We start from the raw sequence: 24,275 nt of genomic DNA, 5'->3' as shown, positions 1-24,275 counted from the left end.
GTTTGTTTGATTTCATATGAGAGGACATGCTTGACTTGAGTTGTTTGTTTTCTTTTAAGTTGGAAAAAAGGATATTTTCTCAAACTTTCATTCAGAAATCAAGAAATCTGGTTAAAATCTTTAAATCCTTTTTTTAAACATTAATTTGCATATGCTTATGAATATAATATACATATTATATTGCATATGAAATTAGAACTTGTCCAGTGGTACTCTTCTATTCACTGTGAGCTGTATTTTGATCTTATAGTGTCGTATATGAGCTTATAACTGTTGACAGCAGTTGGTAGTTTACTAATCAGGCTCTAAAAATGAAGAATTTCAGAACAGGAGGAGATGTTCAGTATTGTTTTATATAGCTTTTTTTTCTGGAAAACAGATACTTGGTAGAGCCAGGAATCAAACTCAGTGTTTAGGCATTCTTGTTTCTTACAGTTCATTGTCTTAAGATGATATGTTTACTGCATGTGTTTGTATTTTGGGTGCAGGTTAGTATGCTTATATTTATTATCAGAACATACTTATTTTTCTAGATACTGTAGATTTCTTGGTTATTTGGGGACCATTTTGTTTAATCTTTTGAAGTCTAGATCTATGTAGTTTGTTTTCTGGACTTCCTGTTGCATGAAGCTTTCTCAGATTATTTCAGTAAAATACGGTACTTGGTCGTAATCTTCTCCTGTAATAGATGTTTTTGTAATTCATATGAGATAATTTTCATGGGCAAACCTTGGTTTGTAGATGATCCTATGAAATGAACTGTTAATAGTTAAAATGCCTTTATGACTGTAATATGTGAGTAAACTATTACTTCTTTAGAAAAAGATCCAGGTCCAAGCAGGTAGGAGTGGCCAGTCCTCTCATTCCAAGCTCTTTTGCTTAAACCAGAATTTCTCTTCCCTTTGGAAGATTCTATCCGGAATTACCACTCCCCCTCAATAGTGATTTAAGGGAGGCAGAGAGCATTCAGTTTACCGTCAATACCTTCTCTAGAACATGGGCATGAGACTTTTTCTCCCTTAGTTTGACTTAAGATAATTGAGATAAGGTAAGAACTTTTAAACTTTATTAAAGGTAGAGGAAATCCAAAGGGAAGTCAACACAGAGCACAATAACCAAATACGTAATCTAGTCTGTGCCTTGTCTTCTGGGATGCACAGCTTCATTCATATAGTATAACTCCTGGATTCCCTTCATGTGGTGGACGCCATTTTAGCATCCATTACCCCGTATCCCACTCATGGATACTGTCCTCCCTGAAAGTCTTTCTCTGAGAGAATGAGGCTCTTCTATGACACTGGAGTGATGAGTTCAGTTTTTTGCCTGAGACCTTTCTCTTTTCAGTAGAATACAAGGAATGTCTATTTCTTTAATGGAATTGCTCCAGTTATAGGGGGGTTTGGCCTTATGGTAAAGGCCACATAACAGATTTATCACATACTGGGGATAGAAGTGTTACTCTGTTAAAATGACTTCTCTCAAATTAACTTTTTTTTTTTTGAGGAAGATTAGCCGTGAGCTAACTGCTGCCAATCCTCCTCTTTTTGCTGAGAAAGACTGGCCTTGAGCTCCCATCCGTACCCATCTTCCTCTACTTTATATGTGGGACGCCTACCACAGCATGGCTTGCCAGGCAGTGCCATGTCCGCACCTGGGATCCGAACCGGCGAACCCTGGGCCGCCGAAGGAGAATGTGCACACTTAACTGCTGCGCCACCAGGCTGGCCCAAAATTAATTTTTTTTTTTTAATTCTTCTAACATTTATTCAGTAGTACTTGTTTTGGCAGGGAAATAAACATAAATTACCATTTTGGGAAATAGGAGGTATACACAGAAGGGCCATTAATTATGCAAAGTAGCATGTGTTAAGTGCTAAATGAATGGTAAAGAAGTAAGTGTTAATGAAGTTTAATAGAGCACCATGGGGAAAGAATTTCTGGAAAAGGTAAGACCCAAATCTGTCTTTTCAGGAAGGTGTAACGTTGCAGAGGTGGAGGGTAGTTAAGGAAGGACGGCACAATTTTAAAATAGTTAAGTGTCCAAATTAGGGTAGACAGAATAGTCCTGCTTTTGATTTTAGGCTATATTAGAATCAGATACTACAAATATTTAGTACAGTAAATGTTTTTTTCTTTATTTTTATATTTATGTCACTTGTTAGTTAAGAAAACTGAAGCTATATTCTTCGACCTATTGTATCCTACTGTGCTGTCAATTTTGTTTATGAATATGAAATGTAGTTGGGCTTGATTGTAAACTGAGGGCGGCTTTGAAGCATGTCCCTCTTGCAATATGATTGATGAGAATAAATCAGCCAGAGTCTGCCAGGAAAGGCAAGGGACCTAGAACTTTAAATTAAAAGGGATTTTTAAAAAACAATGCATCGGATAAGTTTTCTTCTTCTTTGTCAGAATGTTTGTCATCAACATAAATGATTAAGTGCACTATATTTAATGTCTTTAGGAATAGTAGAGAATTTTATCCATTGAATCTTGGATGTTTTGTAATTGGAGATTATCCTTTTTTCTTCTCCAGGAACTGTAAATCCAGTTCTTTAGACAAATATCTATACCTTAAATATGGTTAGGGGGAAAGAGAGAAAAACATCTCCGTAAAATGGATCCATTTGACCTAAGGAGAAGAAATGATTTTGATTGAGCTAAAGGGGGATTTAGAAAAAAGGGAACCTGAAATTCAGTTTTGCAAGTGTTTTAATTATCTAGTGATAAGTAGTGTTAGTATTTCTATAGTATGCACGTTTGCATTTTGAATATTGTAGTAATATTTCACTTTGAGTATTTGAACAGCCCTTAAGTTTCTTTTAACTAACTTTGGCTTGTTATATGTAGAGGTTGCCCACCCTCCACCCTCACCCCCTTTCAGAGTTGATTTGTAAGCACACTTAAAGGTATCAGAGTTTTTTGTGTGGAGGCTTATTCTAGAGAAGAATGTAAACTATAAATACCTGTCTAAATTTTGGGGCTTCTGGAACTTTTTTCTGGATTTGTTCTTCAAAGTGAAAAGCACAGTTCTCACTTGGGTTTGGTACTTGCTCAGGCAAGGAGGGAATCACACATCTTTGTGTTCTCAAATCCATGATTCTGAGATGAGTAGATGATGGACATCTCAATAGGAAATAATGTTATTCATAGGATTTCAGTGCTTCTGCTTTGCCCCTTTAAATGCTTGTGTACACACACACATCAGCCATACCAAATTAATTGTGCTGTTACTCTTTTGGCCTTTGTATATGCTAGCTGACTCCTTCTCCCACTTCCATTGTTTGGTCTCAGCTTGGAAAATTTTTAACTACGTAAGGCTGTATTTGACACGTCTTCTTGGCATACCTGTACTTATCCCATTGTGCTGCATATCCCAGTGTGCCTTCATAACCTGTGCACTGATCTTTATCTTCCGCTAGACTAGAAGTACCTTTAGGGAAGGAGCATCTTATTCTGAGTACCTCATACGGTGCCTGGCATGTAGTAGACACTCAAAAAATACTTGAATGAACAACTATTGTACTATTACTATATGTACTTTTAAATTAATTGAACAAAGTTAAAGTATTCCTGTGACAGATATATTAAAAGTATGTATAATTTATTGCTGTATTTTATGCACTGATTATAAATGAAAAATTTTAGAATCATCCCAGAATCGAATGTTTATATATAATATAGAAACACATGTGAAACCTTTTAAGAGATTTTAAAAATGTAGTTACTTAAAGTGATTTAAGGAAATTACTTAAATAAAACAGTCAGCTGGTAGTCCCCAGTCTTTTGAGGTCTGAGAACCCCTTTTAAAATATCATTTCTCAGATTCCTACTTCATAGTACAATTACTTTGTACCGTTACCATCGGTTGAGAAACTAATAACATTATGCTGCTGTGGGTTCAGTAATGTATTTTTCTCAAAGAAGACAGTGGAAAAAGACAGATGTGTAGAGAACATTATTTATTCAGTCTTTAGACAATGCTTGCTGTGCATATATTCTCAGTATTGTAAAAACTCTGAGGCCCACGGAGTTGTATAGACCAGTGGAGTGGTCTCTAAAGTGGGTGTGCAGGATGATCTTATCAATACTCATTTTTTAAAAATTAGAACTTCTATTTATTGTCTTTCATCTTGAAAAAGGCAAATTACATTTAATGTGGTGATTGACACTGGCTTCCCCACACTGTTAGTATGTCAGATGGGCCAGTGAGAGATCCTGAGGAAGGGTGAAGCTTAGACTGCTTCATTTATGTTCATCGTTGTATCTCGTTGAAGTTTGCGTGTAATTACATTGATTTCCATATGATCTAGTTTTAACTAAACTGTCTTAAATAAATGATCAAGTGACTATAAAAGATTCTTATCAGAAAATCAGATTGGGTAGCAAGAAAAAAAAAGAAAAGGGGCCAGCCCCATGGCTGAGTGTTTAAGTTCGTGTGCTCTTCTTCGGCGGGCCACGGTTTCACTGGTTCAGATCCTGGGCACCGACATGGCACCACTCATCAGACCACACTGAGGCGGCGTCCCGCATGCCACAACTAGAAGGGGTGCAACTAAAATATGCAGCTATGTACTGGGGGGATTTGGGGAGAAAAAGCAGAAAAAAAATCAGATTGGTTATACTTATAATAAAGCACACACAAGCACACAACATAAAGAATGTTAGAACTCCTTATCCCAGGATGAGCTCTTATGGGGTAAAAACTATGATATAATTAGATCTGAAATATCAACCTCTCAAAAAAGTCTGAGATTGTCAAAGAAGATTGTTTGAAATATGGATCTATATTTACTGTACCTTACCTAACTGTACAGTGTGGCTTGACATATAGCTAAATGATAGCATGAAATCGTAACAAATTAGCAAAGCGTTTAAAAAAATTATGCATTCTGAGGATAAAAACTAACCTTTATGAGTTTTTTCCAGAGATGTTTGATAAAGCCATACAATGTTCAATAAAGTACTTTACAAAAGTTCATAAATTTAATGATAAATATTCACAAGCCCCTTTGAGGTTTCTTGTTGAACAGTAAAAGACAGAAAGCCATACCGCTGAGGAAACGCTTGTTTTTCCTGCCTTTGTCAAAATGACTGAAATAATACATAGATTATATGGCAAAAAATTAAGATGTATTTGTTTGTCATCAAATGCCTTTGAAACATGTAGTTAAAGTTGCTGATTTGAAGAAACCAGTATCAGAACAATTACACATTGTGGAAGATTTGCTTTAAGATTGATTAAAGTGTAAGTGTTTGTAACATACCTGCCCCCTTGTATTTGCTAAGTTGTGTTTCAGTAATCAAGACTGTGTTTTGGGTGTGAATAATGATAGCAAAGAGATGCTAGACAAATGTACATTCCCAACAGTAAATGGCTTCTGTAATCAAGACAACCTTTTATGGAAGAAAAATTGTAGTCACTTCAGGTGAAAACCATTCACTGCATCATTCTTAGGCAAATGACTGCAGCAAGAAATTGAACCAAGAGTTTACAAAGAGCTGTTAGGGTGTTATCAAGGTAGTTAATTTTATAGAAACAGTACTTGAGTTACTGACAATGCTTATAAGTGAAGTGAGAAGTGACCAAGAAAGGTACATTTTCCCACACAGAGGTTTGCTGATTACAGAATAGCAAAGTTCTGTGTTTTGAAGAGTCATGGAACTGAAAATAGGAGTTGCTGATTCCTCAACAGTGTGCAGATATCTTTGGGTAAAAGAAAAGACGTGCACACACAGGCTCTTAATCTTCCCATTCAAGGTTAAGATTACTTACGAAGAAAGTAATCATTTTAAAGAAAGTAGTGTTAGCAAAAGAGCATTTGGGAAGTAAATGTTTGGAAATGGTTTCTTTTGTGATTTTTGTTGGGAAAAAAGATCATCTATATTTAACTCAAATTTGCATACTTTAAGCACTTGAGAATTTAGATCTGTGTTCTAGGAAAACTCATACATGTGCACCAAGATTGTTCAAAACAGCACTGTTTTATATTTTAAAAAATGAGAAGGGCCAGCACTGATGGCCTAGTGGTTGAGTTCTGTGCCCTCCACTTCAGCACCCCAGGTTCGGTTCCCAGGCACAGACCTACACCACTCTGTTAGCTGCCATGCCCTGCTGGCAGCCCACATACTAAGTAATAGAGGAAGATTGGCATGAATGTTAGCTCAGGGTGAATCTTCCTCAGCAAAAAAAAAAGAGAGGAATAACTCAAATATTCATTGATAGTGGAATGGATAAAAATTATGGTACAAGCATATAGTGGCATATAGTGAATGAATTGCCACTCTCTGCATCAGTGTGGATGAATCTCAGAAACATAATGCTGAGCCAAAAAAAAGCACTAATGTGTACTGTACTTTACATCAATGTAAAGTGTCACACATATAAAACTAAACAAGCAGACATGAATATGGCAAAACTGCAAGGAATACTAGTTATAAGACTCAGGATAGTAGGAGAGATCTCAGTGGTCTTGATGATGATCTATTCCTTAAACTGTGTGGTGGGTACATGGGTGTTTTATTACTCTTTAGCTATATGTATATTTTATGTGAACTCTTACATGTATGTTATTTCATGATGTTTAAAAAAATAAATCATTATGGGACAACCTTAACTTTGAAATGAGATCAATTTGGAACTTTTAAACAAATTTCCGGTTTGTGAAAGAATGCAGTCCCTGATAGAGCCAGTAGGTGTGCTAGTGACCTAAGCTCAGTCAGTTACTCATCTCCCAGACTTTGAATCCTGATCAGGTGACTTTCCGAAGCGGAATAGATGGCAGGTGGGAATGATGGCAGTGATGAGCAGCAGCAGGCAAGCAAGGCTGTGTAACTTGCAGTGTTTGGGGCCCAGCCTCAGTGGCTCGTTTGTTTCCTGCTGGTTTTCCAAGCTGGCCTTCCAGGCTGCCTTTCATTCTTAGGGTCCTCTAAGCTTTCTATTGAAGATGCCTCCTTTCTTCCCTCTTTTATTCCTAAAGTAAAAACAAATTTGGAAACAGAAATTTCTAAACTATTTTTTAAAATCTTCTAAATGAAGAGTTCTTGTGAATTTTGAACCTATTTGTTGAAATGTAAAACAGCAGCACCTTAATTGCAAGAACATTGGGATGATGGAAGCAACAAATTTTTCCTTTTTTCATAATTGGTAGAAGGGATTGAAAAGTGGTTTGAGGGGCCGGCCCTGTTTCTGAGTGGTTAGGTTCGTGTGCTCTGTGTCGGTGGCCCAGGGTTTCACTGGCCCGGATCCTGGGCGCAGACATGGCACTGCTCGTTGGGCCATGCTGAGGTGGCATCCCACATACCACAACTAGAAGGACCCACAACTAAAATATACAACCATGTCCTGGGGAGATTTGGGGAGAAAAAGCAAAAAAAAAAGATTGGCAACAGTTGTTAGCTCAGGTGCCAGTCTTTAAAAAAAAACAGTGGTTTGATAAATACAGTCGACAATTCAGTTTCATTTTCATTTAGCTATCTTTATAAGTTGTCTTTTTATCAAGTGAAATAGCTATTAAAAACAATCTAAATTAAAATATACTTAGAACTAGATTTTCAAATCATTGTGTCACAGTATTAAACTAGTGTGTTCAAAAATAAGCATCTTCTGTTACATTGCTCTCAATACAAAATATAATTTTGTATTAAATGTGAAAGATGTAATTTTTATGTATTTTTGAATTTATTCTTTCAAAATTCCTTGTTATAGTTTTATATGTAATTTATTAGTACAGTATTATATATAACTCATGAAAAATTTCAAAATTGCTATAATGTATAAACATTGTATATATGTGGTGGCTCATTGGGTTTTTACGAAACGGTTATATAATTTTATTGTAAAGTTAAATAACAGTCGTAGCTGAAAAAGATATCTTACAAAGATGACTAGATCCAAGTAAAAGTCAATTGATCTAGACTGGTGTCTCTTAAAATGTGTTTCTTCAGTCACTGGCATGCTTTTGTGGAAGGTCACATCCAAGATCTACTGGAAAAAATCTTTGGCCATGGGGATGGGGCTATGGGATCTGAATTTTGAGCAAATAATAACAGTGAACATTTTATGCTATTTACTGTGTTTCAGGTACTGTTCTGATCACTACACATTAACTCATTCTTCACTGCAACCCTGTAAAGAATAGGTACTGATGTTGTTATTCCCATTTGACAGAGGAGGAGTATGAGGTGCAAGTGACTAAGAAACTTATTTGAGGTCACACAGCTAGCCAGTGTTAGGGCCAGGATTGTATGTAGGAAACATACCAGGGCTTTCTCATGCTTACTTTGGAGAACCGCTACTTGAGTCCAAGTCATTTGACATTGGAAAAGCTTTATTCTAAAATAATAAAAGCTTTATTCCCAATAAAGTTGGGAGGGTGGGTGATGCACAGTGATACTTCACGGTTCTATCCAAGGGCTTTAAGTCTTTGTCAGCCAGTACTGAGTAAAGGTTATTCTAATGCTACTTTATAGGTTACAAAACTCAGCAATATTAAGTATGTTCCTTAGCACATCATTACAGTTGTATTTGTTTTTAACAGAATCCAAACAATAGACTTCAGTCAATCCAAGTAAAGTTTTCAATTTGATATACAGTAAAACCTTGATGAAATCAAATGTTTGTAAAATGGAGGTTTTATGTTTTAATTGAATTTTGGGGTTGTCCTCAGGATCACTGGGGGTAAAAAACCTTGATTATAATACTTGCTTTTGGAAGCCTTTCTAAAATATGTTTGTATACTCTTCTACCTTAATATATTGAGTGAGATGTTGTACCATTCTGAATATTCTCATTGTTCAATCTTATGTATTGAACTCTAGAGCTATCTTATAAATTGAATTTTTTTTTTAAAGTAACCAGGTATTTCTTTTCCTTTTTCCTACAACAGTGGTTCTCAACTTGCTGCACCTGCAAATCAACAGAGAGGCTTTAAAAAAATGCTGATATCTGGGTCCCACTCCCAGAGATTCTGGTTTAATCTCATGATTCAGAAATAATTCTAGAAACCACTGTTCTTAGAAGAAGGATGTAGGGGGAGCTTTTCTTGGTTTCTTTCTTGTTGTTGTTGCAGTAAATTTGGATAATACTGAAAAATATTGTTGAGACAGGAGTTACTAGAGAACAGATGAAATATATAAATGCTCTATCAAATTTAAACATATAACACCTGCAATTTTTTTTTCTTTCAGATTCATTACTAAACATGGGTGCATTTTTGGATAAACCCAAAACCGAGAAACATAATGCTCATGGTGCTGGGAATGGTTTACGTTATGGCCTGAGCAGCATGCAAGGATGGAGAGTGGAAATGGAAGATGCACACACAGCTGTTGTAGGTATTCCTCACGGCTTGGAAGACTGGTCGTTTTTTGCAGTTTATGATGGTCATGCCGGATCCCGAGTAGCAAATTATTGCTCAACACATTTATTAGAACACATCACTAATAATGAAGACTTCAGGGCAGCTGGAAAATCAGGATCTGCTCTTGAGCCTTCAGTGGAAAATGTCAAGAATGGTATCAGAACTGGCTTTTTGAAAATTGATGAATACATGCGTAACTTTTCAGACCTCAGAAATGGAATGGACAGGAGCGGTTCAACTGCAGTGGGAGTTATGATTTCACCTAAGCATGTCTACTTTATCAACTGTGGTGATTCACGTGCTGTTCTGTATAGGAATGGACAAGTCTGCTTTTCTACCCAGGATCACAAACCTTGCAATCCAAGGGAGAAGGAGCGAATCCAAAATGCAGGAGGCAGCGTAATGATACAACGTGTTAATGGTTCATTAGCAGTGTCTCGTGCTCTGGGGGACTATGATTACAAGTGTGTTGATGGCAAGGGCCCAACAGAACAACTTGTTTCTCCAGAGCCTGAGGTTTATGAAATTTTAAGAGCAGAAGAGGATGAATTTATCATCTTGGCTTGTGATGGGATCTGGGATGTTATGAGTAATGAGGAGCTCTGTGAATTTGTTAAATCTAGGCTTGAGGTATCTGATGACCTGGAAAATGTGTGCAATTGGGTAGTGGACACTTGTTTACATAAGGTATGTAAGTCTTTTTGTTATAATTAAAATACCCTATTGATTTTGAAAAGGCATGGTAAGTAAAATTAAGCAAACTCACATTTTTTAAACTTTAATATTTTCATTAGGGAGGACTTGTATATTTTTAAATTATTTTCTTCAACAGAAATGAAACCATATTTTTTGATCATCCTTCTAATTTGAAAATTAAGTTTAATAAGTTTGTGGCCCTTGTCATTTAAGTACTTCTTGGCTTGTTGCTGTGGCAGAAGCATCTATACAGAATTGTAACTTTTGATTCATACTCTCCACGTTGGCAATAGCTGTTGTATGTCTGATTATGAAGCAGTTTGATAAAATATGTATATTGAGAAGTTTAGTTAAGCTGTTTTGTGTTGAAAGATAACAGACTTGAGAATTTTTTGAACCCCTTTATGTTACTTATGGAATTGAATAAACCTCTTTTCCATTCCTGTTTTTCTAACTCCATAATTTTGTCATTCCACTTGTTCATATTGTAAAATCAAGAGATACCAATATTATAAAACGATATGATTAAAATAGAATATGATTGCTTTGAATTTAGTCTAAAAGATTGAGTATGAATTTTAAAATCCATGGAAAGCATTTAGCCCAGTGCTTGGCACTTAACAATTGCCCAGTAGGTGTTAGCTCCTTTAAGAGGAGAGAGAGAGTAGATCCAACGTTTAAATATGTTTACTTGATAATAGATTTAAATGAAGTGTTAATATTTTCTAACACTTCTAACACTTGTCATGCCTTAATAGTTTACAAGCAGTTTTATATGTTAACTTATGAAATCTTGGGAGATTGTGATAGTTATCATAATCACAATAGTATCAGTAAATTATTGCTTTCTATGAGCCAAATACTATTCTAAGCACTTTGTACATATTGTAACTCAATTTTTCCAACAACCATAAAAGGTAGATAATAGTATTATTCTTTATGATAATCATTTTTCAGGGTTGCCATTTAGCAGTGTGAAGTTCTAAGTGTTGGATGACTCTGGTCAGATATTATCCTATTGAGATATTTAACTCTAGGGGGAAAGGGTCCCTGAAAGAAGCAGCCTTTCCACTTTATTGCCACTGCTAGCGTTCATGGTGTTTACACTAAATAATTTCAGGTTGCATAGAATATATAACTGCTATTTGCATAGTCTTTTTGTAACTTATAAATCACGCTCATTGCGTTTATCCTCATAGTAACCTTCTGAGGTGAGCAAAATTAAAATTTTTATTTCCAATTTGCAAGTAAGGAAAATGGAAGGTTGACATTAAAAGACAGCTGTACATCATATATTTGATGATTAGTGAAGTAGATACTAGAATCCAAGTTTTCTGACTCAAGTTTAGAATATTTGTCACCAATTTTCCTAGAGGGTTTGATGAAGAATTTTTTGCCAAGGGAAATATTAAGACTTTCCTTTTCTTTTTTCAATAATTACAAGATTATGTAAAAAAATATTAAACAAATACAGAAAGGCTTGAAGTACAGTTATTAATATTTATGTCCCTCCTTTCCAGTTTTATCCCCTTTAGGTAACCACTGTTTACAGTTGGCTATATATCCTCCCAAATAGTTCTGTGTTTATTCATACAAATATACAGAAGTATAGAAATAGGAGTTTTTTTCCCCCTTTTTTGTTTTTGCTTTTTACAGACATGGGTCATACTATGCGTGTTACTTTGCCACCTGCTTTATTTTTCTTAAATATAAAAGTCAGTATTCCTTTATATTGTTCTTTAAAATAGTTTGATTTCCCTAAGTTTAGCTTATATACCACCTATCAGAAGCTTGCCTATTCATTTATTTGTTTTATTGAGGTAATAATGGTTGATAACATTGTGAAATTTCAGTTGTACATTATTGTTTGTCAGTCACCATACATATGTGCCCATTTACCCCTTATGTCCACCTCCCAACACCCTCCCCCTCTGGTAACCACTAATCTGTTCTCTTTGTCCATTTATTTGTTTATCTTCCACATATGAGTGAAATCGTACTGTGTTCCTCTTTCTCTGTCTGGCTTATTTACTTAACTTAATACCCTCGAGTTCTATCCATATTGTTGCTAATGGGATGATTTGATCTTTTTTATGGCTGAGGAGTACTCCATTGTGTGTGTATGTCTGCGTGTGTGTGTGTGTGTGTGTATATCTTCTTTATCCATTCATCAGTCGATGGGCACTTAGGTTGCTTCCATGTCTTGGCTACTGTGAATAGTGCTGCAATGAACATAGGGGTACATAAGTCTCTTTGAATTGTTGATTTCAAGTTCTTTGCTTAAATACCCAATAGTGGGGTAACTGGTTTGTATGGTATTTCTATTTCTAATTTTTTGAGAAATCTCCATACTCTTTTCCATAGTGGCTGCACCCGTTTGCATCCCCACCGGCAGTGTATGAGGGTTCCCTCTTCTCCACATCCTCTCCAACATTTGTTGTTTTTTTTCTTAGTAATTATAGCCATTCTAACAGATGTAAGGTGATAGCTCAGTATAGTTTTGATTTGTATTTCCCTGATGGTTAGTGATGTTGAACATCTTTTCATGTGCGTATTGGCCATCTGTATATCTTCTTTGGAAAAATGTCTGTTCATACCCTCTGACCATTTTTTGATCGGGTTATTTGTTTTTTTGTTGGTGAGTTGTATCAGTTCTTTATATATTTTGGAGATTAACCCCTTGTCAGATATATGATTTGCAAATATTGTCTCCCAGTTGGTGTGTTGTCTTTTCATTTGGTTCCTGGTTTCCTTTGCCTTGCAGAAACTGTTTAGTCTCATGAAGTCCCGTTTGTTAATTTTTTCTTTTGTTTTGCTTGCCTGAGTAGACATGGTATTCGAAAAGATCCTTTTAAGACCGAGTCAAAGAGTGGACTGCCTATATTTTCTTCTAGGAGTTTTGTGGTTTCACATCTTACCTTCAAGTCTTTAATCCGTTTTGAGTTAATTTTTGTGTATGGCAAAAGGTAATAGTCTACTTTCATTCCTTTACATGTGGCTGTCCAGTTTCCCCAACACCATTTATTGAAGAGACTTTCCTTTCTCCATTGTGTGTTCTTAGCTCCTTTGTCGAAGATTAGCTGTCCGTAGATGTGTGGTTTTATTTCTGGGAGAAGCTTATTTATTTTAAAACATGAGTTAGTACCTAACAGTTGGATCAAAATGGGGGAAATTAATGACATTTTTCCAAAGACAGTATCATTCCAGATTATTGATACAACATGGAGAATGTACTTGTATACCCCCCAAAATAATTGTTTAGCTCTAAACAGGAGTTTTTCCATTATAGTTTTCAGAAAATGTAATTGTAAATAACGCAAAAGTAGACACAGATAGTATTAAAGTGGAGTGTGGTTGGGTATTTTGAGGTATGGAAGAGGACTGACTGTAAAAGTACAGAATATGTAGTGTAGAGTTTCCCAAACTTTCTTGGTTCATGGTGCCTTTTCACAGTGCTACTTAGCCATATTAATACCTAACAGTTACAAGTATTAAGTAGTTAGATCCAAACTTAATGAGTACATATGTCTTAACAAAAGAGTTCACATACATTGAAAAAGTATGTTTTATTTCATTCTTTAAAAAACTACAGTTACATACTAAGAAAATGTGGTACCTGTTGGTATCTGCACAACATAAACCTTGGAATCAATGGGCACTGCCACCATCATTTCCTGTATCACATTGATTTTTATGGGGACTGGCTTTTTATTACAGCAACCCCTAAAACCTCAGCTTTGAAAGACAGGATGTCATTGAGAGCAATATAGTGTTATCTGATGTTAAAACTGTGAACTACCTCGGGCTAATTTGTGGAGTATCCACAGATGTTTCCCCCCTTTTAAAATATCTCTGAGCACACTGTGGCGCCCTGGGGCTTCTTGGTGCACTGTTTGAGAACGATGGGATTAATATTAGAACATAGGCTTTGGAGCCACACGGCTGAGTTTTAAGGTATGCTGTGTCACTTAGTATGAATTTGTGCAAAGCCTCAGATTCTTCATCTTTATAAAATAGAGATGATAATATCTTCATCATGGACTTGTTCAGAGTAAAGCTTTTGGCAAGTGCCTGGATGGTATCTGGTTTACAGACCTCAGTAAATTTTAGTTCTGTTGATGATAGTTATGAAACAAAGAGGTAAATTTTTATGTGGGAAATACAAGTTCAAGGAGTAAGGTAATGGTGAGGGAAGTGAGTATTCTTCAAATAAAGTAGTTGTAGGCTTCATCTTTCGTAAATAGGTAAAAATTTGGTCTATTCCTTAAGCTTGGCTGTTTTTTGAACTATAATGTAAATGAGATAACTACAGTGAGTGCAGGTTTAAAAAAATTGATTTAAAAAATGAGAAATATTGGGGCTGGCCTGGTGGCGCAGCAGTTAAGTGCGCATGTTCTGCTTTGGTGGCCCAGGGTTTGCCGGTTCGGATCCCAGGTATGGACATGGCACCGCTTGGCAAGCCATGCTGTGGTAGGCGTCCCACATATAAAGTAGAGGAAGATGGGCATAGATGTGAGCTCAGGGCCAGTCTTCCTCAGCAAAAAGGGGATGATTGGCAGCAGATGTTAGCTCAGGGCTACTCTTCCTCCAAAAAAAAAAAAGAGAGAAATATTGATGCTTTACTTATCAGATATTTATTTACTAACCTTGACAGTGATAGATATTCTGTTCACAACCTATTTCATATGCTGCATGAAGACTTGATCCGGGACACTTCTTTATTACCGTGCAGCATTCAACTTTAAAACTAATAGCGTCAAATTATTTTCTGCTTAAATTTATATAACCTTGCTTATGGCAGGGGCAGTGGCTACTTTGACCTGTAACTATCTATTAATACACTAATTCCTTACAGTTATACAGCTGTGCTGTTTTCAAAATTAAAAAGTAAAAAGAAAAGGTACTGAAGTAATCAGTATTAAATATCTGGCTAACTCCTTTTATCCTCCAAGCTGGGTTTTCTTCTTCTTCTTTTTGTTTAATCATGTTTCATTTCTGGACTTAATGAAAAATTTATACTGATTATGCAAGGATGATTTATCTTTAGAAAACTGAAGAGGCATAAAGGGAAGGATCTTTTTCAGTTGCTGTATATAAATTATTGAAACACACTCATACTTTGTGTTTAGAGGAAAGTCATCTTTATGTAGAAATAGAAGCAGCATCATTGAAATCACATGTACAGAGGTGTAAATGTAAATTATTTCCTTTAAATATCTTTGGATATTTAAACTTCTTGAAACTATCTTTCTGGTAGTTTTCCAACTAATAGAATGTGTGTTTTATAACTTACAAAAATATGAGGAAAATTATATATGTATTCATTAGGAATGGCTAAATAACACAACACTCTTGCTGTTGTTGCCAAAATAAGAAATGGTTGGGAGAAGCTGGATTTCTAAAAATCTAAGGTGTTAATTCTGTTTATTCATAAAATTGCTTTTGAAAAATCATTAATATTCAAGTAGTGCTTGATTCTTGAATATCTGTGGTATAAAATTTTGCCTGGTCTGAACTTTTATGGTAAATCCTGACTCCTGTGGAATGTATTGACTCCTTTTTTTGCTATTTGGAGCCATAATGTGTGTATATATGTGTGTGTGTGTACTCATACAGCCAATGCAATATTAAGTCATTGTGAAAGTTTTGGGTGGTTTTCATTAAGGAATGAAATTAGTTTGGGCCAATTTGGAAATCCTGATTTTTTTTTTCCAGATATCGAGAATCTGATTATGGTTAAGAACTCATGATGGTTCTTCCCACTAAAGCATGAGAGTTTGTGGAGAGAATTATTACTCTTTATGAAGCCTTCTTAAGACCTGACCTTTACTGCCTTCAGACTTTGCTCCACTGAGTTTTAGGAGGTGGTAGCAGAAGTTCTTCAAGGCCTGCTTGTCCTTTTGGTTGCGTCCTGTGGGTTCTGAAAAGGTGGCAAGTCTAAACCAAACAATGCCTGCCTAGATTCTGACCATAATGACTGAGAAGACTAGAATGGGTGTGGCCTTGGCTTTTTTCACTTGGGTTGGCAAACCCCATTATCAAACAAAATAGCCTACTACCTCCATTGACTTAGTTTTTTAGAATGGTGAATATGAAAAAAAAAACCAGGTTGAAAAAAATTCCTATTCCAAGAACAGTTTCATTCTTTTCTAAGAAACTCAGAGTAATGTATCTATAGGAAAAACAATGAGAAAATGTTTTAAATTTCTTGCTTATAATCTCCTGGTAATAAAGTAATATATATTCTGTACTTCCTTTTGTAGATCATTTGTCTGTGATGGTGTGATTAAAAGGCAGCAGTAAAATTTGTCCTTAAATTAGCAGTTTTAGCTGCTCTCTATAGACACTGACACTCTTTCTGATTGTGTATAACAATCTGATGTCTTTTCTTCAGAAGTTATTACATCAGACTACAGTGTATCTCAGCCATCCAGTTATATTCTATTGTTTGATTCTGTACACTCAGAACAGTTCCCAATTTAATTTTTTGTTCTCTGCTTGTAGTTCAGTTTAGTGTTTTGGGTATCCTAATGATTAACAGTTTTCAGCTATGTCAAATTGAGTAGAGTTTAGTAGCATTGCTCTGATGAAGATTAATTAAGTGGGAAAAAATTGCACATTTGTTTGGTAGGATGCATTTTTGGCCTAAGTTGCTTTGGGGAAATGTAGTCCTGAATGTAAAACACAGTTTAGAAGATATAATACATATGAAGATATCTTCATTTCTCAGATTGTGGAATGGTGGTGGGTAAGAATACGTATATAGAATCAAAAGTCATAACGTAATTACAGATCTACCCATACCTAGAGACCTTGTTTCTTAGGGTGTGCTAAAATAGTTCTTTGGAATGAAAATGAACGTGTTGAATGTGTACATTCTGGATGATGAAATAAACTATAATTGCTTACTGTAATTAACTCTTTTGAAGTGAATAATAGAAAGTTGGTAAACTATAGAAGTATAATTCTTTCTTTTTCTTTCTTTAATATACAGGGAAGTCGAGATAACATGAGTATTGTACTAGTTTGCTTTTCAAATGCCCCTAAGGTCTCAGATGAAGCAGTGAGAAAAGATTCAGAGTTGGATAAGTACTTGGAATCACGGGTTGAAGGTAAGAGAAGCTTTTTTTTATTTAGAAGGAAGGAAAAGTGTTCTTACTTGTTTATCAAATAGTTTTAAAATTTCCTTAGGAAAAGCAATTAAATATTTCAAAACAAGGCCTTAAAAAATAAGCATCTATCTGCTTAAGATTTACTGTCACATCTTGGACCAATGCATGGCGATTTATGGCAGGGAGAAGACAAATTTGTCTATTATACCACCGAAGAGAGACATCATTTGAAAATACTCTGTTAAAGCGTGCCTTTTTCTTCCCCCTGATTACATTTTTGGTTGGAAGTGAAGAATCCAGTGAAATTTGCCTCAGGTTATCATGAACACTAAGTGCTGTAATTCCACTAATACTAATTCTCCCTTCCCAAGTTAATCATAGGAATTCATTACCATGTGTTTTTCATCTTACTGATATAGTTAGCATTGGTGTTATAAAGGATTATTGATTTTACTTTTTTAAACTTTATTTTGCAATAATTTTAAACTTACAGAAGTTGCAAAAATTTTATAGAGGCCTCTCATGTACATGAGTACCTTTTACCTAGATTCCCCATTTGTTTACATTATACTTCATTTAACTCATATCTCTATATACATTCTATAGCATACATTCTTTTTCTCTCTCTCCCTTTGCACCTCTCCCTCCCGTCCTTTGGATTACTAAATTTTTTTCTGAACCAATGGAGAGTAAGTTGCAGACAGTATCCCTTAATACAAAAAGAACAGTCTCTACGTGACTATAGTACATCCATCAAAATTAGGAAGTTAAGAGTGACATCAGTGTCATAGCAGAGTGAGTTGTACCCTTTGTCTTTCCCCTCTAAGTTACCACCAAACAGACATGCCATGACCCCTGGGAAGCAGTGGAACTAGGGGAGCAGCCCCTTTCCCCTCCCCTGGTGGCAGTGATCCAGGACAAGGATCCTCACACAGTGGCCCATGGAACTCTGGAGGCCAGGGCATCCTGGCCCTGCACGCAAAAATGCCCACAAAGCAGTGGCAGCCTCACACATGTGAACACCTATGGAATGGTGACAGTTGGTGGCAGCTCCACCTACACAACTGTGAGCAGATGGGGTGGGAACAGAAAAAACAGCCCTCCTCACCCCCAGCGGTGCCAGGTGGAACCTGCAATCAAAAGTGTCAGGAACAGTAGCAGAACCAGTGACCCAGCTCCCAGTGGCAGCACCTCCAACACCAGCTCCTCCATCATTGGGGGTGTATACAAGTCCTCAGGTCCCTGGCAGTGACAGCAACACCCATGAACCTAGCACCCCTGACAGTGGTTCAACCAGCACCCCCAGACAACTCGGGAACAGCAGCACAGGTGGTGCACAGGACAGTAGCATCTGAGCCCACAGAGAGCCAGTGGAGGAACACAAGACCTCGGTGACCCCGGAAGCAGCAGAAGTGCTTGCAGCCTGGTGACTCTGGTGGTGTCACTGGAGACTGTAGTGACATCTAATCAGCAAGGCACCAGCAACTCCAGAGGCACAAGTGATACAAGGAGGGCACTGACACTGCTTCTGTAGAGGGTGGAAAGTGCAGGCTGTTAAATAGAATCAGAAGCAGCTGAGAACCAAAGTAACCAAATCCGTACCCAAATAAGAAAAGGTGATTACTGAGTGAGCCAGCAGATGGTCAGTTCATCAAACACCATGAAGAACTACAGTAACACACAGAACAGAAGGAAAAGGACAGCTTTCTAGAAACCAAACCTGAAGTCACAGAAGATTGCCATCTAACTGACAGAATTCAAAATAGCTGGCATAAAGAAACTCAACGAGTTACAAGAAAACTCAGACAGTTAAATGAGCTCAGGAATAAGATTAATGAACAGAAGGAATGCTTCACCAAAGAGATTGAAGCTCTAAAAAAAAAAAAAAAACACCAAACAATTTCTGGATATGAAGATCACAGTGAAATAATAAAAATAATGTAGAAAGCATTAAAAATAGAGTAGACATTATAAAGGAGAGAATTAGTGAGCTCAAAGATAGAAACCTAGAAATGATCCAGCTGAAGGAGGAGAGAGAACTAAGATTTTTTAAAAATGAAGAAATTCTTCAAGAAATATCCATGTCACTTAGGAAAAGTAATAGAAGGATTAAAGGTATCCCAGAGAGAGAAGAGACAGAGAGAGGAATAGACAGCTTATTCAAAGAAATAATAGCTGATAACTTCCCAAACTTGTGGAAGGAACTGGACATGCACGTATCTGAAGTTTATAGAACTCCTAATTACATCAGTTCAAAAAGACCTTATCCAAGGCGTATAATATTAAAATTGGCAAAAATCAATGGCAAAGAAAAAATATTGAGGGCAGCAAGAGAGAAGGAAATAACCTCCAGAGGAACTCCCATCAGGCTTTCAGCATATTTCTCAGCATAAGCCTTACAGGCTAGGAGAAAGTGGAATGATATAGTCAAAATACTGGAAGAAAAAAGCTGTCAGCCAAGAATATTCTGTCTGGCAAAATTATCCTTCAGATGTGAAAGAGAAATGAAAGCTTTCCCAGACAAGTAAAAGCTGAAGGAGTTCATCACCAATAGACCTGCCTTACAAGAAGTGTTGAAAGGAGCCCTCCTACCTGAAACAAAAAGATAAAGGTTTACAAAACTTTGACCAAGGAGATAAATAGAGAAGTCAGGAAACTGCAGCTCTATATAGGAATAGGTTCTCAAACAATTATAACATAAGGGATAAAGGGAAAGAAAACATCAAAAATAACTATAAACACTTCAGTTTGGTCACAAACAACACAAAAAAGAATATTGTGACAACAAAAATATAGAAATGGAAGAAGAAAGGGATGGAACCTGCATAGGCTAATGGAGATAAGAGTCTGTTAGAAAAAGGACTATCTCGTTCATTTGATCTTTTATACAAACCTCATAGTAGCCACAAAACAAAAAAATCAGAGCAGAATCACAAATTGTAAATAAAGAGAAAACCACCAAACTGAAATGGCAGATAGAAATACAAAGAAAAAGAAACAATGGAAATATAGAACAAGAAAACAAAAGATAAAATGACAGTATATATCAATTACTGTAAATCTAAATGGATTGCAATCACCAATCAGAAGATACAGAGAGGCTGGATAGATTAAAACACAAGACCCAACAATATGACGCTTCCAGGAAACACATCTCAGCTCTAAAGACAAACATAGGCTCACAGTGCAAGGATGGAAAATGATATTCCAAGCAAATGGCAAGCCAAAGAAAGTGAGTGTAACCATACTTATATCAGACAAAGCAGACTTCAAGATAAGAAAGATAACGAGAGAGAAAGATGGGCATTATAGAATGATAAAAGGGATATTCTACCACAAGACGTAACACTTATTAATATAAATATATATGCACCTGACATAGGAGCACTAAAGTATATAAAGCAACTATTAACAGACCTAAAGGGAGAAATTGACAGCAACATGATAATAGTTGGGAACCTTAACACCTCACTTACATCAGGGGATAGATCATCCAGATAGAAAGTCAACAAGGAAGCAGTGGCCTTAAATGAAACACTAGGCCAGATGGACTTAATAGATCTATATATATAGATTGTTTCATCCCCAAACAACAGAATACACATTCTTCTCAAATGCCCATGGAGTATTCTCAAAGATAGACCATATGTTGGTAAACAAGGCAATCCTCGATAAATTTAAGAAGACGAAATCATAATCAAACATCTTTTTTGACCACAATGCTATAAAACTAGAAATGAACTACAAGAAAAAAGCTGGGGAAGTCACAAATATGTGGCAACTAAACAGCATGCTACAGAACAACTATTGGATCAATGAAGAAAGCAAAGGAGAAATCAGAAAATAGCTGGAGACAAATCAAAATGAAAACACAACATACCAAAACATATGGGATGCAGCAAAATCGGTACTAAGAGGGAAATATATAGCAATGGAGGCCTACCTCAAGAAACAAAAAAAATCTCAAATCAACAAGCTTACGCTATATACCTAAAGGAACTAGTAAAAGAAGAACAAAGAAGGCCTGAAGTCAGTAGAAAGAAGGAGATAAAAATCAGAGCAGAAATAAATGAAATAGATACTAAAAACAATAGAAAGAATCAATGAAACTAAGAGCTGGTTCTCTGAGAAGATAAATAAAATTGACAAACCCTTAGCCAGACTCACTAAGAAAACAAGAGAGAAGACTCAAATGAATGAAATCTGAAATGAGATAGGAAAGATTACAGTCAACACCACAGAAATACGGAGGATTATAAGAGAATACTATGAAAAGCTATACACCAACAAACTTGATAACCTAGAAGAAATGGATAAGTTCTTAGAATCATACACCCTCCCAAAACTGAATCAATAATAAACTGAGAATTTGAATAGACCAATCACAAGCAAAGAGATTGAAACAGTAATCAAAAACCTCCCCAAAAACGAAAGTCCAGGACCAGATGGCTTCTCTGGTGAATTCTACCAAACATTCAAAGAAAATTTAATTCCTGTCCTTCTCAAACTATTCTGAAAAATTGAAGAGCACATGATGCTTCCTAACTCATTTTACCATCCCCAGCATTACCCTGATACCAAAACCAGACAAGGACAACACCAAAAAGGAAAGTTACAGGCCAGTATTGCTGATGAGCATAGATGCAAAAATCCTCAACAAAATATTAGCAAGTCATATACAACAATACTTTAAAACAATAATACACCATGATCAAGTGAGATTTATTCCAGGGATGTAAGGATGGTTCAACATCTGCAAGTCAATCAATTCTGATTAATTCTATTAAGCATCTTCTAATTGAGAGCATATTTGCTGGACAATATGAAGAATAAAAGTCACATGATCATCTCAATAGACACAGAGAAAGCATTTGAGAAGACCAACATCCATATATGATAAAAACTCTCAATAAAATGGGTATAGAAGGAAGTACCTCAACATAATAAAAGCCCTATATAACAGACCCGCAGCCAATATCATACTCAGTGAGGAAAAACTGAAAGCCATTCTTCTGAGAACAGAAACAAGACAAGGGTGCCCACTCTCACCACTCTTATTCAACATAGTACTGGAAGTTTTATAGCAATTAGAGAAGAAAAAGAAATAAATGGGATCCAAATTGGGAAGGAAGAAATGAAACTCTATTTGCAGATGACATGACTCTCTGTATAGAAACCTCTGAAGATTCCAACAAAAACTATTAGAAAGGGTCAACAAATACACCAGAGTTTCAGGATACAAAATCAACTTTCAAAAATCAGTTGCATTTCTATACACTAATAACAAACTATTAGAAAGGGAAGTCAAGAATACAATCCCATTTACAATCACAACAAAAGGAATAAAATACCTAGGAATAAATTTAAGGAGGTGAAAGCCTATAAACTGTAAGATATTATTGAAAGAAATTGAAGACGACTTAAAGAAATGGAAAGACACTCCATGCACATGGATTGGAAGAATAAACATAGTTAAAACGTCCATATTACATAAAGCCATCTACAGATTCAGTGCAATCTCAATCAGAATCCCAATGACTTTCTTCACAGAAATTGAATAAAGAATCCTAAAATTCATATGGGGCAACAAAAGACCCCAAATAGCTAAAGCAATCCTGAGGAAAAAGAACAAAGCTGGAGGCATCACAATTCCTGACTTCAAAATATACCGCAAAGGTATAGTAATCAAAACAGCATGGTACTGACACAAAACCAGACACACAGATCAATGGAACAGAATTGATAGTCTAGAAGTAAAACCACACATCTATGCACAGCTCATCTTTGACAAAGGAGCCAAGAACATAAAATGAGGAAAGGAAAGTCTCTTCAATAAATGGTGTTGGGGGGCCAGCCCTGTGGCATAATGGTTAAGTTCAGCACACTCTGCTTTGACAGCCCACATTCATGGGTTTGGATGCTGGGCGTGGACCTACACCACTCGACAGCCATGCTGTGGTGGCAACCCACATAAAAAGTGGAGGAAGATTGTCCCAGATGTTAGCTCAGGGCTAATCTTCCTCAGTAATAGATAGATAGATAGATAGATAGATAGATAAGATTAGATAGATAGTGTTGGGAAAACTGGACAGCCACATGCAAAAGAATGAAAGTAGACCATTATCTTATGCCATACACAAAAATTACCTCAACATGGATTAAAGACTTGAATGTAATACCTGAAACCATAAAACTCTTAGAAGAAAATATAGACAGTACCCTCTTTGACATCAGTCTTAGCAGTATCTTTTCAAGTACCATATGTACTCAGGCAAGAGAAACCAAAGAATAACAAAATGGGACTACATGAGACTAAAAGGCTTCTGCACAGCAAAGGAAACCATCAACAAAACAAAAAGGAAAAAATATTTGCAAATCATGTATCCAATAATGGATTAATTTCCAAAATATGTAGAGAACTCATACAGCTCAACAACATATAAACGAACAAATCCAGTCAAAAATGGGCAGAGGATCTGTACCAACCCCTTGGCCTATGATTAAGTTCAGTGTGCTCCACTTTGGGTGGCACAGGTTTTGTTCTGGGGTGTGGACCTACACCACTCATCAGTGGCCATCCTGCTGTGGTGGTGACCCAGATACAAAATAGAGGAAGATTGGCACAGATATTAGCTCAGGACAAATCTTCCTCAGCAAAAGAAAAAAGAGGAGGGACAGAGGATATGAACAGAAATTTTTCCAAAGAAGATATACAGATGGCTGATGGGCACATGAAAAGATGTTCAACATCATTAATCATTAAGGAAATGCAGATCAAAACTATAATGAGATACCACATCACACCCATCAGAATGGCTGTAATTAACAAGACAAGAAATAAGAAGTGTTGGAGAGGATGTTGAGAAAAGGGAAGCCTCATACAGTGCTGGTGGGACTGCAAACTGGTCCAGCCACGATGGAAAACAGCATGGTGATTTCTCAAAAAATTAAAAATAGAAATACCGTGTGATCCATAGTAATGTACACCTGATATTTACACAATGTTATAAGCTGATATGACCTCAATAAAATAATATTTTTTAAAATTAGGAAGTTAGCATCGATGTAATAATCTAATCCACAGATCTCTTCAAATTTCCGTAGT

The 24,275-nt window shown here is 36.2% G+C and overlaps 1 protein-coding gene across 9 annotated transcripts in view; it reads left to right on the top strand.

Moving 5' to 3' along the window:
* PPM1B (protein phosphatase, Mg2+/Mn2+ dependent 1B) overlaps positions 1-24,275 on the top strand; it is a 92,459-nt gene that overhangs the window by 37,230 nt on the left and 30,954 nt on the right. For 6 of the 9 annotated variants that reach the window (XM_070512163.1, XM_070512164.1, XM_044772350.2 and 3 more), the window contains exons 2-3: positions 9,190-10,049; positions 17,053-17,170. In XM_070512163.1, the coding sequence (XP_070368264.1) occupies positions 9,204-10,049; positions 17,053-17,170 (964 nt within the window). In that variant the 5' untranslated portion in view covers positions 9,190-9,203. Of the gene's footprint in view, positions 1-8,088; positions 8,142-9,189; positions 10,050-17,052; positions 17,171-24,275 lie in introns of those variants that run through there. The other 3 variants (XM_070512165.1, XM_070512162.1, XM_070512167.1) reach the window with 2 other exon arrangements.

Source organism: Equus asinus, chromosome 6, assembly GCF_041296235.1.
Source record: "Equus asinus isolate D_3611 breed Donkey chromosome 6, EquAss-T2T_v2, whole genome shotgun sequence".
In the NCBI taxonomy this organism is placed as follows: domain Eukaryota; kingdom Metazoa; phylum Chordata; class Mammalia; order Perissodactyla; family Equidae; genus Equus; species Equus asinus.
Note: the sequence above shows the minus strand (reverse complement) of the source record. Positions and strands in the feature narration are given on the sequence as shown.